Source organism: Berghia stephanieae, chromosome 5, assembly GCF_034508935.2.
Source record: "Berghia stephanieae isolate SIO BIC M18660-M18661 chromosome 5, UCSD_Bste_1.3, whole genome shotgun sequence".
Taxonomy (NCBI): Eukaryota; Metazoa; Mollusca; class Gastropoda; order Nudibranchia; family Aeolidiidae; genus Berghia; species Berghia stephanieae.
In genome coordinates, this window is record NC_088364.1 from 36,945,181 (window position 1) to 36,962,932 (window position 17,752).

Below are 17,752 nucleotides of genomic sequence, written 5' to 3' on the forward strand. Positions count from 1 at the left end.
AGATATCTTTTTTTAATGACTGAGACTTACATTGATTGCACTGTGGATATCAAGACAATAGATTTATCCGTTAATTTTTATAATATTCAAGTATCTCAAGCAATTGTACAATATATCTAAAATCAGTAATGTATATATTATTATTATTACCGATTATTATTTTGGAAACAAAGAAGGAAAAAGTTATTTTTTACTGTAATATAGGCATTGAAAGTTTTTAAAAATCTGAATCCACTTATAAGCACAATCTGGCTATAAGCAAGTTCTCCTTGATTCTTGAAGACCATTGTATCAAAAATAATACTACTGGACATTTTAAAGAAACAAGGAGAAAAAAAAAAACCTCTCACAAAAAGACTCCAGACATCGATCTGGTGAAGCATATGATCCCCTTAAAGAGGAAAGACACAAAGTAATAAGAAAGAGTGAGAAGACCAGAGGCCGAAATTCTCCCGTAATAAGGAGAATTTCAATCAGCACTCCTTACTTGTATGGAAAACTTACCTCTTTTTTCTCTTTGTCTGTGAGATCTTGCTTAACTGTCAGTTCTTTTGGCTCTTTCTTTTTTGTTTTCTGTATAATCAAAGGTTAAAAAATTGAATAAATTTTCAGATAGGACTTGACTCTCTCTCTCTCTCTCTCGTTCATATGAATTGAAAATGGAACAAATAGAACAAAAATTTTGTATCAATTCTTTCTCTTAAGAAAATACTTGATGCAATGAATTTTTAAAATATTGAACTTCTCTCAGATCATCATATTGTCTCTCATTTGTATCAAACTTAGCCAATTTCATCACCAAGAAAGCAGTAACAGTGATGAAACGAGCTTTAAGGCAGGTTGAATTGAATCACTACTACTGCTCCCTAGTGATTTTTGACCAGTGATTATAGAAAAAAGTGAATCAATCATCTTTATTTCAATTAATGATGATAATAAAAAAACCAACATTAACAACAATCCATTAGATGAAAACCTCCAAGACTCACAAAAAAAAACAAAAACATGCAACACTTAGTAAACAAATAGGTAGAATTAGTGCTGACAAATTCAAATGCATCATATTTTTAAAAAATTTCTATAAGATTGTCATATACAACATTCTCCCTGTTTTAGTTGTTGATCCAAGTCACTAGCGAAAGATTAGGATGATTGTAATAATATATCAAAATGAAAGAAAAAAAAAGGTAGCATACTGAAGATGATACTGTGAGAGATGGAATCATGAAATCCTCTTCATCCACTTCCTCATCCAGTTTAGCCTGCAGCATATCAACTTCTTTTGCCTCCAGAGTCCAATCATCCTCTTCACCAGCGTCTGTTTGAGTTAACAAGAGGAAACGGCCACTTTAAAACACTTTCAACAATCTACATTTCTGCTCACATCAGGTCTGTCATAGGCATTTCATATCTCAACAAAAAAATTAGAATCAGTGATTCAATTCAAATATATGATAACACAAGTATGGTTTATTTTTTTGATAACAATTTTGAATTTATTTTAAAAAATATGCTTAAAAACAAAGTTTGAAAACTACTTGAAAAACAAATTGAGATTTCAAGAATGAGCTTAAATGTAAACAAAATCGAACCTTTTCAACTTGCCATGGCTATGAGCAAGGTTCTAATTCTAATGCTTTTAATTGACCATTTCATGTACATCCATGAAATACAAATAATGATTATGATTTTTACCCTCATTTTCCTTTAACCCAAAAGGATATAATTCATAGTCATTTCCATACCAAACATGTGAAGTCGGAGGCATTGCTTCGGTCTATTAAAAGATTTTAAAAACATACAAACTCCCCCTCCCCTTTTAAAAATTGAAAAAACACAATTACACCATGCATATAAAATGTTTTTATTTTGGCTGGTTGGCCGAGGTCTCAATGGTCATGAAAAGTCTTTTCTTTTAAATTTAGTGTGGAATGTAAACAAAATGTTGGGGAAAATGATCATAATTTGAGGCTAACTTCTAATTTCAGGTGTAATGCTTGTAGTCCAAAAAATCTAACACATTGTTCTCTCAGTGTTTGAGAATATTTTTGTCTTGGATCATTTTCATAATAATTCACACTTTAGATTTGGGGAATCTTTTACCCATTACTCAATAATGACAATGCATTGTTGAAGAATTTCAATTATGGGAAGATTTCAATTTCAATCCAGACTAGAACTTAATATGTGCCAGACTGTAAAAAAAAAAAAAGGAGAACAAAAAAAAAAGAATACAGTAGAATTACTTTAAACCGAAATTTTGGGGACCTTCTAAACCATTTCGGTTTAAAGCAAGTTCCCGTTTTGCGATGTTTTTCAAAGGTGGTACTATTTAATTGCTTATTTAATCTTATCATGGGTCGTTTCCCCATAAAAAAAGTTGTTGAATAAATGTCGTCTTGGTAACCATTTAATTTTTAAAAATTTTTTCATCGACTTCACATAGTATTTTATTTTCAACTCCAGCGTTTAAGAAGCACAGTGCTTTATTTCAACATCTTTAAGTAAAATGTAAAGCTAAAATAAGATCGAAAGTTTTTGTGTGATAATTGATAATGAATGATGCGCAGCTACTCGGAGGTGAAGTGAAATGGAAATGAAAAGGCATGACATTGCTAAGTTGTCTACTACACACCCCTCTTTTGTTGAAAAGCCATTAGGTTCAAAGGCCTAATTACATAGACCCCCCCCCCCCCCCCCTCACATACACATTTAAACAAAGTGGCATGTCAATGGTAAGTCTACACCCACCCCCCTTATTGTCGTGTTGAAAATCCAGTCCTTTCCAAAGCATCAACACACGAGCGAGAACATGCGTGATTCTACAGCCATACCTACCTCACCCTTCGCCTGCCAGTCACCCTTGTCTTCCTTTTCCAGTCTGCACGATTGTGGTGTTGGTCAAGCTCAAGTGCAGTGATTGAAGTGTTTGCCTACACCCCACCCCTCGCCCTCATCTTATACTTACACCGGGCATTATTATGTGTGGCCACTTTCCCGAATTTTTGAAAAAAAATAGAGAGAGAAAAAGGGAAGGTGCTCTCAAGTTGTTTCGGTTTAAAGAAAGTCCTGCTTAGAAGTATTTCGGTTCATCTGAAGAATTAGTACAAAGATAATTAAGAAACTGGTACAATTTATTAAATTCTTTGCGGTTCATGGTATTTTTCGGTTTAGCTTCTTTCGGTTTAAAGTAATTTTACTGTAGTTTCAAGAAAGTAAGAAGACAATGAGATCGTTTAAGCCAACTTACCTACTTTCCTGTCATTAACCTTGGAGAACGCACCATAATAAGCACTTCTGTGGTCTCCCCATGAGCTTCCTGGTTTCATCTCTAATTATTGTGGAGAAAAAAAAACATGGATTCATTTTTCATGGGCTGCATAGCATTAACAATAAACATTTCAACAGGAAAGGCATTTTGCACACATTTTCCTCTGTCTACCTGGCAGTGATAAGGAAGCTGGGTCTGTTAGATATGACAGAAAGTGCTTGGTGACAGCCTAGCCTTCTATTCAAACTGTCCATTTAATGTTACAGAGATTGTGACAAACTCCAGTTCCATGAGCCATGTGGCTATGTATGACTTTATGCTGTAAATTTATACAGTGGAAAAATTAGGATCAGACAATCTTTTAAAAAGTTGATGAGAAAAATGAGTAAATTTAAACCTGCAATAATATAAAGCTAAATTCTTGGCAAGTGCCGTAAAGAATTGTATGAGATGTATTGAGACAACTGGTGAACTTTGTCTGGCCCCACTGTTCACCCAGCAATGATTGACCCTATATAGTTGGTGCAAGTGCTTTACAGTTTCCTGACAAAAGGGATGCTAGAATTGTTACTCTCTGTTTAACGATAGAGAAAACTGGAATAACTGTCTAAATTGGCCTTATGGCTCTACAGGACTGTATTTACTACAATACAACTAAATCAAGTACTGGTGATGCTAATATATTCTAAAAGTATCAATAAAGTAAAAAGAATAGTAAATCAGGAGGGAGGCTTTAACCCATTTATTCCCTACCTTTTAACTTTTTGTTTTTCATTTTCTCCACTTTATTGTCATATTTAATTTGGGTAAGTCGCCTGGACCATTCCCCCAGTTCTTCATCACTTTCATCTTCATCGTCACGGTTCAGTGGAAGAATTGGCTCCTGTAGTAAGATTTCGCAACCATCAGTAAAATTATGTCACATAAACGTAGCAAAATGAAACAAATTAGTTAAACCAGATCCAAAAAAACCCCGCACAAACCGAAAAATAAATAAAATTTTTAAATCAAATCAAAACTGATAAAAGGCAAATTCAAGACTCAATGTTAACCTATGCGCATTGGATTACAACAGATCATCAAAATTGTAAAAATAAAAAAAACTTGCATTTCAAGAAATACAACCATATGTCAAATATTCTCAAACCCCTATTTCAAGAAATTGTCTGAATTATCAAGACATTCTGGTCAGCACAAAAAATACCATCCAATGGCAAAACAGCATCCTTTTAAATTAATTCATTTTAACCTCAGAGCTAATTTTCACCATGACAATAGGCTTCAATTGAGGCCAGGATTGCATCGCTGTTAATCTTATATTGGTGAAAGTGATGAGATTTGATGCAAGAACAGAGTAAAAACCAAATCCATTTTTTTAAAATGAAAAAAGGAAAGAAAAATTTCAATGTTATCTCATTTGTTTGGACTAATGACACATCTTTAATATCAAAATATGGTTGTAAATAAAAATTATCTCAGAAAATTAACTTTCACTTCCTTACTTATATATACAAAATATTCAATTTGATAAAATATTGAAAATCCATGTCAATTTTTTTTTAAAAGGAGAATAATTAAAATTTAAAAAATAATAATGGAAATTTGCTAAACAAATATATGTACTTTAATCAACGAAGCACCAGTTTCCAATTTAAACATGAATTTGGTTTATGAACCATTGAAAAGCAATTCTAGTTCTAGTCTCTGAAATTGTGATCAAACCCAATTTTTCAAGATGAGAAATATACTATACATACCTCATCATCACTGTCCGAAAATTGTGGTCCCAAGTTAACCTTGAAGAAAAAAATAAATAAAAACAATAAAATAATCAACACTTTAAATCAAAATCAAAATCAAAATAACAATAACAATAACAATAACAAACACTACTACTACTACTACTACTACTACTGCTGCTACTGCTACTACTACTACTACTACTACTACTACTACTACTGCTGCTGCTACTGCTACTGCTGCTGCTACTGCTACTGCTACTGCTACTACTACTACTACTACTACTACTACTACTACTACTACTACTACTAATAATAATAATAATTTCTATATTACTCATGCAGGAAGAAAATGGGATAGTATAACAAAGAAAAATACACTCAAATGACATTATGCATTCAAGATAAAAAATACAATAATACATAACAGAGAGATAATTTACAAGGAAAAAAATATCATCTTCCAAAACAATAACTATGCATTTGACTGTTTCCCTACCAGCTAGGACTCTGGCAAGGGCCAGGACAAAACCAAGAAATCTCATTCCAAGACAAAGACAGAAAGCTTGTTGGAAAACAGATATAATGGGGATAGAAGACACAGTAAGTGCGCCCCTGCCCGCTATGGGAGTTACTTATACAGCTCAGATCATGTGACTGCCAACTGGACATAATTGCAATAACACTGCAGCATAATTTATAAAATAATAAAGTAAGAATTCTATCCATAGACTATTGCTTGGTATGGAGTCCCGATAGCTTAGCTGGTAGAGCATTCGGTTCACAGGCAAAGGGACTGGGATCTGTCCCATTGCAGTACAGAATTTTTCATGACCCCCCCCCCCCTCACCTTGCAGGGATTGAGTAGCTGGGTCTGTTAGATCAAGCAGAAAGTTCTTTGTGATAGACTAAAATCCTATCCAAAGGGTGGCAAGCAATTCCTATTGTCCGTTCCATGCTTTAGAAACTGGGATAACTCTTGAGGGGCAGCTTGGTACTCGAACAATGAGTACTTGACAACTGACACCAATCAGACAATTTTCTGGTAAATGGTGCTCAGCACTGCATATGATGTGCAATTACAAGTTCCCAATTTTTTCCCCATATTGTTTACATGACTGACTAAGACAACAGATAAAATTTGTCAATTGACTAACATGGCAGGTATTTAGTCTTGGCACTGAGGGCTTTTTGCTCTCTTGTCTTCTAATATTGGGAGAGTTTCTGATATCACTGTGTGTGATGTTTTCTGACATTCATTATACTATGTTATAATATCACATACTGCGCTAGCTAGCCTGAATTAAGCTTGATAAAAAACAAACGCCGCAAGAGCAATACTTTTACAAGTGCACAGGAGGACATGAATTACCTGATGTATTTGGAATATCATGTGACTTCCAATGGCAGTCATTCATCCACCAAATTTGTCATTACAAGATATGAAGTGAGTAGAAAAGTGCCAGAAGACAATAGAGAATAAAAATTTTTTTTGCGGCGGTGGTGGGGTTTGAACCTGCGACCTTATTGGTACGACAACTCCGCCTGGCAGGTGAGAGCGTGGCTCTACCGTGTGAGCTATCCACGAACACAAAAATATTCGTTTCAAACCCAAAGTCATTTCTAGATCCCTCTCTCACCCACTTCTTGAGATCGCCGATTCGTTCGCCACCATCGCGAAGCAATTTTGACCAGCAGTTAAGCTTAATAGCCAATATTCTCATCACAAACATATAACATAGAAACGATTGAGACATTGAGTATGCTCCGGTGTATGGGGTGAATTTTTAATTCAGAAAAGTGAGTGGAGCAGGCACTTATGTTGGTAACAACAAGATATGAAGTGAGTAGAAAAGTGCCAGAAGACAATAGAGAATAAAAATTTTTTAAGAAGTGGGTGAGAGAGGGATCTAGAAATGACTTTGGGTTTGAAACGAATATTTTTGTGTTCGTGGATAGCTCACACGGTAGAGCCACGCTCTCACCTGCCAGGCGGAGTTGTCGTACCAATAAGGTCGCAGGTTCAAACCCCACCACCGCCGCGAAAAATTTTTTTATTCTCTATTGTCTTCTGGCACTTTTCTACTCACTTCATATCTTGTTGTTACCAACATAAGTGCCTGCTCCACTCACTTTTCTGAATTAAAAATTCACCCCATACACCGGAGCATACTCAATGTCTCAATCGTTTCTATGTTATATGTTTGTGATGAGAATATTGGCTATTAAGCTTAACTGCTGGTCAAAATTGCTTCGCGATGGTGGCGAACGAATCGGCGATCTCAAGAAGTGGGTGAGAGAGGGATCTAGAAATGACTTTGGGTTTGAAACGAATATTTTTGTGTTCGTGGATAGCTCACACGGTAGAGCCACGCTCTCACCTGCCAGGCGGAGTTGTCGTACCAATAAGGTCGCAGGTTCAAACCCCACCACCGCCGCGAAAATTTTTTTTATTCTCTATTGTCTTCTGGCACTTTTCTACTCACTTCATATCTTGTTGTTACCAACATAAGTGCCTGCTCCACTCACTTTTCTGATTACAAATTTGTCATTGAAGCATTGATTCAATATCATTATAAATAATAGTTTGCTCTGATGGTGTGTTAAAAAAATATTAAAAAATAAATCTTCAACTCTTACTTTGTTTCTGTCCTCTGTGAAGCCACTAATTTCATCTGTATAAACATCACCAATGCTTTCATTGTCTGATCCTGAACCAACATCTTTGAAAGATCTGGAAATAAATGTTTTTGATGACTAATAAAACTGGAAAATGTGGGAGCTGAAGGAAGAGGTGGCCAAATTCTAGCTAAGGATTAGAATGCCAATGAAATCATGGAATTGTCTTCATATAATTATAATAAAAGTAGGATATTTAAGAAAATTCTATTCAGATACAGGGCTCTGGATAAAGAGAGGGTGACTTAAATGTTATTAAAAGAGAGGTCACAAGAAACTATTTATCAGTTATTCATCCCTGATTCACACATTACAAAACCTGAACTGAGAAAAAAGGTAATCCGGCAACAAAATTAATAAATCATTATTGTACTCCTTTCAAATCACTAGTCAAGGGTAGCCTACTATATGTATATATATATATATATATATATATATATATATATATATATATATATATATATATATATATATATATATATATATATATATATATATATATATATATATATATATTATATTATATTATACCCCTCCTCCCCCCCCCCCCCCCCACTTCCCCACGCAACCACATTCCACAACAATATCATACACACACATGTACATACCACACACAACACACTCATAATATAAGCAATGACCGCACACCACAACAATGCCACTACACATCAACACTAATCACCACTACACAACGAAACCAAGAACAAGCAATTCGTATGGAGTAAGAATTTTTTCTTCGGACATTATTAACGATTACGCCGACTGAGGACGTGTAAAGAGACACAGAAACGAATATATATATATATATATATATATATATCACTGCAGATGTTATAATTATAATTATGCAGTGACTTTCTCCATTATTGTGTTATTGGGTTCAAAGATAAATGTTTAAAGTTAATAAATAGTTGACCAAATTTGTTGTTGATAATATCTAGGATTTCAGGTGGGAGAGTGTTCCATTACTTAATGGTTCTTGGGAAGAAGCTATGTGTTGGAATTATGAACTTACTACTTTGATAACATCTTGTGATTGTCCAGTGTTGTTTTGTTTTGTGAAAAGGAGTGTCTACGTATAAAGTAACTGGGCACCGAGCCTCAGGATCTATGCACAAAGTAACTCCGGTAACTGGTTTGCTGCTGCAATACAAGCAATGGATGGACCTCGCTCTGTGTCTGTGAGTGTGTTATTTTTAAAAAATCAAACATTACAATTTAACCCATTAAATTAAAGGCGAGATTCAATCTTACTTTACACCAGAACTTAGTCAATGTTATCATTAAAAGACAAGCTTTGCGATTATAGCTTAATTGATGGAAACGATTTATTCTGCATTGACAATAAAGAAACTGTTATCTGGATGACAAAAATAAATAAATCAGTGTTACTGTTAACCCTTCTACCGCATTGGGGTCAACCGGAAATAACGACCGGTTCCCATAGGGAGATTAACCCTTTCCTTGCTAACAGGTTCACCATAAGTCAGGCTGAATTGCTAAGGGAAATTCACAGATCCACCCCAATTGCTAAGCCAAGGGACATAACTCTAAATTCAAACACACTAATATTTTTTAAACAATCATATAAAATCACCAAATTCATTTAGAATCAAATTTAATACACCATATTAAAGCCAAAAGAATGCAGTTTAAGAAAATATATACTTTGTTTGGGTTGCTTGTCCACAATGTCTTGTAAAAAATTAATAAAATCCAAAAAATGAAAAAAGCGGATATGAAAAGGCAGTGTTTTTGTTCTTTCTTACTGTTTTTCTGTCACTTTTTAAAATTTTCATGAAATTTTGAATAACATGAAGATGGATATTGCACAAATGGCACCCTGTCGTGGTCTCCCTTGTTCTACCACTTGCCATTTTGATGCCATCCACAGCACACTGATAGCAGTGTCGCTTGCGTCCAGGCATAGCTGACAAGGAGTGTGTTGATTTTCAACTGGGCACAGTTTCAAAACGAAACTGAATAAACACATCCGGTTTCGATATTCGGAATCGTCAAACCCCGATTAAAAACGTGGATTTCGCACTGAAACGAAGTTTCTCGAGAGCTCATTGCTATGTTACGCTAAAACGAGGCCATTCGCGAGAGACGCATCCAGTCCCATTAGCATGTGATCGGTAATGTCGCATCCAGTCGCATTAGCAAGTAATCCGTAATGTCGTATCCAGTCGCATTAGTAAGGAAAGGGTTAATAGAAATTCTAAATGTACCTCACACACTTGAAACCAATGTCATATGAAAGAGCTGGCAACACAGATTACAAAACAGTTTGAATTTTGTTTCTATCTTGATTATAAATGTAGTTACGGCAGTTCAAAGTCTGAAATTTCAGATCGATTTTTACCCCAAAATTACCATTGCAAAGTTGTGACCGAAATCGTGTGATGTTAATAAAACATGGTTAAAACAGTCAATATGGAACTCTTATCATATATTGTATACCAAAATGTTCGTCTTATCGAGGACAATGCATTTACATTAATAAAGAGGAAGATAAACATTTCAAATTAACACATTATTACATAATATGACGCAAATGTTACATAATTAAAAACTCGGCTAGACGTAAGAAACAATTTGCTATATCACTTTTGGATTTATCCCCAATATCTCACTGAAACAATTGCAAATAATTCCCCTCTTTGAATTAATACATAGAGAATAAAAAGGGTTTGAGAGTATTTAAATGAAAAGATATAAACACGTTGCGTAATAACATAATTAGTTTATTTTTACCTCTGGCAATTTAATTGCATATAAATAAAATGGTAGATTGAAAAAGTTGAAATAATTTGAAACAGATTCCCTATTATAATTAGAAGGAAAGTTCTGGCTTTTAATACTTTAAAAAATTCTGCTGAACCACTTTGGGTTTATTGCTATTACATCATTTGAACTGACAATTAATATAATTTTATTCCTCTCCCCCCCCCCCCCCCCTTCTCTTTTAATGTGTGGGGGTGTCAAAATGTATAACTAATAGAACTTCTTACCATAATAATTATTAAGGCTAAGGCCTTTAGAATATGGATACAAATGATAACAAACATATCTAAACATATGGGAAAGAAACTTGATGACCTGATGGCAAAGTAAAATTAAATAAAATTAAAGCAATTATTGGTATTTTTAAAATATCGATATTATTAATATCGGATTTCACAAAGAGAAGAAATATACGAACTTTTAAAACAAAAACTATAAAATGCCCATAAATAAAGTTGGAGAGTATGTATTAAAAATAAAAACATAGTAAATAATAGTACTGAAAATATTATTGACTAAATTTTAAATAATACATAACTAAATTTAAAATATCGATATGAATACCGATATCGTCGGGCAGCCATGATGAGAAGATAATGTAAACATGGCATTTCGACGCAGAGTTAAAAGGTGTCTGCGCATAGATATAGTCTATATCTCTATAATAGAGCCCCTGAAATTTGGCATGAATAAAGTTCAGATGTTATTCTAAAAACAAGCGTTTAAATTTCAAAAACACAAGCGGTAAATAAAAAAATAAATGCATTTGAAAATTGCCAAATTTTAACTTCAAATAACTTCTGGAATTATTAATGGATTTTTTCTTAATTGGCACCCTTTAAAAGGAAATTGAAAGACGAAAATAATGATACCAAAATATCTGCGATATTCCTCTTTATAACGAAGTTATGCATCTTTAATTGAACACCCCAAAACGTGAACGGCAATTTCCAGTCACAACTTTCCTATGGGCGAGTTGGGTCAAAATTTGACTGCCACTGCTGCTGCTCACTAAACTGCCTAGTTCCCAGTAATTGCCTAGCAAGTTTGAATGACGTAGCTAAGATATAGCATCACTCGGGTTTGATCGCGTCATTTCATACGTCAATAACTAGCTTCATACTCAACCCAAACTTCCCCAATCCCCCCCTCTCTTTCTCTTGTTATATAGTGTCATCCATTCGCATCTCATGGTAAAACTAAAACTTTCTGCTTGGTTTGCAAATACATGTAGAATTTGTCGTTCTCTACTAGGCCTCGGCTAATGGAATAAAAACCAAGACACCAGGTAGGTAGTCTAATATACTAATACCAAACTTATACATTCTCTGTTTGGGCAATTTAATCAGGCATTTGGCTGTCTGGCAGCCCAGCTTCTGCTTACGTTCTGCATAACTACAACACACACACTACACAAAGGGGGGGGGGGGGGGTAGGAATGAAAGAAATCAACAAGGTCATAAGTTACTTTGCACCAAGCGCAATGCCCCCTTCGCCCCTCCTTCCAAAGCATGGTACAAATACAAGGCTACCATGTATGTAGAGCCTGAGGCTAGGTGCCCGAGTTACACACTGTACTGTACGACTGTACGTAACCGTGCCATGGTCATAGACATTCCGTTTGGTGGAATATTGTGAATTGACATGATTTTTTACTTACGATAGGCACTTTGATAACTCCAGTCCAGTGGCCGCCGATAGGCTCACTGTAAGGTGAAACTCGTTTTTTGGAACTTTATTTTTGACCCTTTACTGTTTTGGTCACCATGGCATTATTTGTGAACCTATGTGACTAACTTTGGTATCATTATAAAGGGCACAAAACAAGCTTTCTAACGGTGTATTTAATTCTTAATTCCTGATTGTATTTCTCAGAAAGCTTATGTAATAAAAATTTATAAATTTTTGAATTATAAGAACTTTTTAAATTATGGATACATTTTAATTATACTTCATACATCGATAGACAATTAATTGAAGAATATCTCTGCCAAATTTCATCAAAATTGATACAGTCGCTCATTATTTTATTTTGCCGCCATCAACCCCACTTTTTAGGACAAAAACCTCATATTTTTCCCCCTTTTCATTTATCCTTAATTTTTTCCATATTTTCTATCCATAAAAATGATTTATATGAAAATAAAGCTTATTTTCTGACCATTAAAATGATACCTAACACTTGCCAATTATTTTTTAATTGAAACAAAATTACTGAAAACAATAAGTGGGCCATGTTGACTGTAAAACTCAAAATTTCCCGATCGCCGCGAGATGCTGGTTTTGAGGCAGCAGTGAGATCACAGATTCTCTCTGTAAAATTGGCAAAAAATTTCAATAGAAAAATATAAATAACTCTGGAACCGTAGGTCGTAGAGAAACAAATAAGGTATCAAATTTTATGTTTTTTCAAGTCCCATCCCCCTGACTGAGTCAAATCAAGATATTTTGAGTTTGAAAATTTTATCAAAGTGCCTACTTACGAATTCCTGTCTTCAGGCTTAGATTTTCTTGCTTTCCGTTTCATGATTATAATCAATTTGCGCCTACACTTTTGAGTCTGTTTTGTTGATATTTACTTTCCTTATTATTCGTTCTCGTGGTTGTCCCAGAAGTCTCTAGGCACTTTGATAACTCCAGTCCAGTGGCCGCCGATAGGCTCACTGTAAGGTGAAACTCGTTTTTTGGAACTTTATTTTTGACCCTTTACTGTTTTGGTCACCATGGCGTTATTTGTGAACCTATGTGACTAACTTTGGTATCATTATAAAGGGCACAAAACAAGCTTTCTAACGGTGCATTTCATTCTTAATTCTTGATTGTATTTCTCAGAAAGCTTATGTAATAAAAATTTATAAATTTTTGAATTATAAGAACTTTTTAAATTATGGATACATTTTAATTATACTTCATACATCGATAGACAATTAATTGAAGAATATCTCTGCCAAATTTCATCAAAATTGATACACTCGCTCATTATTTTATTTTTTCCGCCATCAACCCCACTTTTTAGGACAAAAACCTCATATTTTTTTCCATTTTCATCTATCCTTAATTTTTTCCATACTTTCCATCCATGAAAATGATTTATATGAAAATAAAGCTTATTTTCTGACCATTAAAATGATACCTGACACTTGCCATTTATTTTTTAATTGAAACAAAATTACTGAAAACAATAAGTGGGCCATGTTGACTGTAAAACTCAAAATTTCCCGATCGCCGCGAGATGCTGGTTTTGAGGCAGCAGTGAGATCACAGATCCTCTCTGTAAAATTGACAAAAAATTTCAATAGAAAAATATAAATAACTCTGGAACCGTAGGTCGTAGAGAAACAAATAAAGTATCAAATTTTATGTTTTTTCAAGTCCCATCCCCCTGACTGAGTCAAATCAAGATATTTTGAGATTGAAAATTTTATCAAAGTGCCTAGAAGTCTCAGTCTCAGTCTCGTCGTTGTGACTGTGACAAACGGTCATCAACAAAAAAAAACCCTAGGAATTTGCCCAAAGTAAAGGGAAAACTGAGAGATAAATTTCTCTAACTTTAACACAATGGTATTAAAAAGTCATGGTAATCATATTCAAGACAAAAGGATAAATAAAGCGGCTTTCTGTTCCAACTTGGGTTGACTGTTGTTGATGGTTAGACAGACATGCTTAGCCTAATGCTTGTTTCGTTTTCTCTATTTCTCACCGTTTCCGGTAGTAATACGATCAACTGTCAAAACTATTTTCATCTCAATCCTGCACTCACCCCCTAACCACGCACAAACGCAAAATCACTTTAAGCATTCAAATATCAACTTGATTATTGTATAGATTAGAATTTAAAAATCATTCGATGGATATTAGGAGCATAGCTCTTTTCTATGATCTGACATTAAGATGGGTTACGTCACAAATGAAAAATTATCAATAGGATAATTGGAATCACTTTTTTTCCGGTATCTAAGGTACATGTTTACAAAATGGCGACGACGAGTGCTTTAGAACAGAGAAACGATTCGGTTAATGAGGGGCAAGGTCCTTCTCTTCTCGAAATCATTGAGGAGAATCTGCGTGCAGATAACAAGGTGAATGATTTATTGAGAAAATTCATAAATGTCCAATCAAGTCCACTAACATTTACACCACAGACCCTGGCATTCGTATTAAAAAGCTTTACATTCTTGTTTTTCTGTTGTCTACTTCCACTTTTGATATCGATTTCAATTTGAAGATATAACAATTATAAAGTACACACGCACATGCACACATAGAAAGAAACACACACATACACAGGCATTGGTAAAGGAGAGGGGGATGTCGTCCTATTACTTTGTTTACACAGAGACTGTGGTTTTAAGTGTTTCAAGGCTAAAATTTAGCCATTTTTCTGTATCTGAATTAGTTCTAGCTACCAAAGAGATAGCCATTAAAAATGTTGCCATTCATCTTTTCTAAACGTGCTATATTCGTGACTCAAAGAAAATATTACCTTAAAATAGATACCACTGTGGCAGATGAAGATGAAGATTGTAAAAAAAAAAAAGAAAGAGAAGAACAAAATAAAAATTCTTACATTTACCTTAAACCCGATGCCAATGTGTGAGAAGACTGTCAACAAATAAAAACAACTAAAATAAAAAAACAAACAAAAAACAACCGGATCTCTCTCTCTCTCTCTATCTCTCTCTCTCTCTCTCTCTCTCTCTCTCTCTCTCTCTCTCTCTCTCTCTCTCTCTCTCTCTCTCTCTCTCTCTCATTTTCCCCTATTTTGGTAGGTAAGTTTCTTGCCATGCCTTCTCCCTCCCCGCCCCTCCCTCGAGTCCAGAACTGCTATTTACTACAGCCAAGGTGAGAACTCAAGTCTCTGTGTAAACAAAGCAACATGGTGGCAGGGACCTCTCTCCTTTACCAATCCCCCCCCCCTCATATATGTATTATATATATATATATATATATTTAGTCCTCAGTGCAAATTTGTTATTTTAACTCGAGCCCATACTTCATGATTTGGTAACCTAATTTATTATTTCGGTGAGTTTTGTATTATCACTAAAGAATAAAGAATGAGTAACATTCATCATATTCTTCTGAACTTTTGTCTGTTTGTTTTTTTATAATATAATGGAACCAAAACGGCAATAGCAATATTATTATTGTTATTACAGTCCAAGCCAGTACTGGGGATGCCGCTTTATTGGGAAACAGATTTTTTTCAATATAAAAAGTCATACCCTTTCCAATTGACTTACTTCTTGACTTAGATGCCTTTCGCGTCTCGACCGAAAGATCGGGTCGCCTTGGCTGTTTCCAGTATTTCCTGTGTGAGGTGTCTCCAATATTGCCGGTCCTCTGCTAGGGTTCTCAGATTTTCAAGGTCCCCTGCCGTTATGAGACTAATGCTTTGTCCAAGTGTTGTGAGGTTTTTGTTTAGGATCACAGGGAGTGTTGTGATCGGTCTTCCTCTGAAAAGGTTCCCGTGTTTTTGGAAGTATCCCGACATGGCTTGGTTAGCTGGTATGTTTTTGTCCCTGCGTAGTATGTGACCAATTTGATAGCTGTTTTCTTCTTTGTACATCCTCGGTGTCTCCAATTAGTGAGCCGACTTTCTTTGTTCTTTTCCATTCCTCTTTGTTCCTCGATATTGTTGTAAATTCGGTTTTATTGGCATTGACTTGGAGGTTATATTTCATGAGGGTATTTTGTATGATGTCTATATTTGCTGGTGTTGATCCAATAAAATCGACATTATCTGCATAGGCGATTTCTCTAGGGATTGCATTCTCAATATGAGTCGTTGGTTTTGGAATGACTTTTCGAACTTCTTTCAGAGCGTGTTCTAAGTATATTGTGAACAGAATCGGGCTCAGACTATCTCCTTGGGGGGTCCCAATGTTACTTTCGAACTGCGTCTGTTTTGTGGCCCCGTATATCCTTGGTTGTATCTTTGTGTTGCTGAGGAGAAATCGGATTATTCGAAGCTCGTCTTCGTCTACTATGTCTGTTAATATCTCCAAAAGTTTTCCTCTGTCAATCGTATCAAAGGCTGCGGACATATCGATTCCGGTTATTGTTATGGATATGTTTTCTTTGAGTGCCTTTGCTGCCAACCATTTATGTGTCCATACAACGTCCGATGTGCTTCGGTCTTGGCAAAACCCGCTTTGGCTATGTGATAGATATTTGTGAGACTTGTTTGTGAAATTTCTGCTGGAAGTGGTCAGTTACAATGTCAAGGATATCGTTGGGATTTGTTGTCTGTTTGCCAAATTTATCCTGTAGTTTTGGGTTCTCGAATGGTTTTCGGTTCAGAGATTTCGTCGCTTTGAACATAGACGATGCGTTATTTTTGGACTTTTCTATGTCTTCCACTTTTTTGTCTAATTCCTAGTTTCTGTGTTTTATTGTAAGTGATCGAATTGAATGCAGTATTTTGTTTCGTTCCATTTTCAGGTTTATTATTTCTTCCGAGTCTTTCGTGTTTTGTATCCTGATCCTAAGTTCTTTTTGTTGCCAATTCCCAATGCTTAATTGGAACAGCCCACCGCTTAATGGGGATGAAATTTGACAATGGCCGTCCCCATAAAAAAGCTTTTTCATTGTCTCCAATTTGAAACAATGTTTCATAAAATCCAAATTAGTCTAACGAGACTGGATGTATGGTCATACCGTTCATCGCAGAGGTGTGAACAATAGACTTTACCTGTATCCCCTGTTAGTGACAGCCAATCAGGTGTGTCGTCAAACCATACAGAGATGTGAACAGTAGATTTGCCTGTATTCCTTGGCAGTGTCATTGACTGCCATCGTTATGCCATGGTCATAGGTCAACTGACCAATGGTGCGATGGGTAATAAGTGATTGCTTAGTTTGTTCAAGGCTGTCACCCACAAATGGTTTGTTTGTTCAATGAGACGAATGGGTATACAGAGCATTCTTAATCCATTACTTACTTATCCAACTGTTATGAGTGGCATATTTTTTAATTGTTTTGTGCAGTTAGATTTGTCTCTCATCGTTAGATCAAATTAGCAGTCAAGTGGCTGTTGAAGTAACCCAAATTAGATGTCAAGCAAGTCTCCCTGATTACTTTGTGGACTATGATAAATCTGAAAAATTGCTCAATTTTATTATCCCTTGCTTAATTGAGACATCGCTTAGTTGGGATGATTTGTCAGGAACTGAGCTGTCCCAATCAACCGGCTTGGACTGTATTATTATTGGTGGTGGTGGTCGTGGTAGTATTTTGTAGTAGTAGTAGTAGTAGTAGTAGTAGTAGTAGTAG

The 17,752-nt window shown here is 35.2% G+C and overlaps 2 protein-coding genes across 8 annotated transcripts in view; one reads left to right on the forward strand and one right to left on the reverse strand.

Annotated features, from left to right (window-relative positions):
• Nucleotides 1–17,752, reverse strand: part of LOC144972851 (something about silencing protein 10-like) — a 29,401-nt gene that overhangs the window by 9,662 nt on the left and 1,987 nt on the right. The window contains exons 1-9 of one of the 7 annotated variants that reach the window (XM_078914584.1): nt 14,104–14,176; nt 13,650–13,747; nt 12,960–13,139; nt 7,651–7,744; nt 5,029–5,067; nt 4,025–4,154; nt 3,251–3,331; nt 1,197–1,318; nt 505–573 (exon numbers count right to left, since the gene is read on the reverse strand). In XM_078914584.1, coding sequence (XP_078770710.1) covers nt 505–573; nt 1,197–1,318; nt 3,251–3,331; nt 4,025–4,154; nt 5,029–5,067; nt 7,651–7,744; nt 12,960–13,003 — 579 coding nt within the window. In that variant the 5' untranslated portion in view covers nt 13,004–13,139; nt 13,650–13,747; nt 14,104–14,176. Of the gene's footprint in view, nt 1–504; nt 574–1,196; nt 1,319–3,250; nt 3,332–4,024; nt 4,155–5,028; nt 5,068–7,650; nt 7,745–12,959; nt 13,313–13,620; nt 13,748–13,911; nt 14,177–17,752 lie in introns of those variants that run through there. The other 6 variants (XM_078914582.1, XM_078914580.1, XM_078914579.1 and 3 more) reach the window with 6 other exon arrangements.
• LOC144972853 (testis-expressed protein 47-like) overlaps nt 14,419–17,752 on the forward strand; it is a 17,442-nt gene continuing 14,108 nt past the window's right edge. The window contains exon 1 of the mRNA XM_078914586.1: nt 14,419–14,555. Within this exon, the coding sequence (XP_078770712.1) occupies nt 14,451–14,555 (105 nt within the window). The 5' untranslated portion in view covers nt 14,419–14,450. The remainder of the gene's footprint in view (nt 14,556–17,752) is intronic.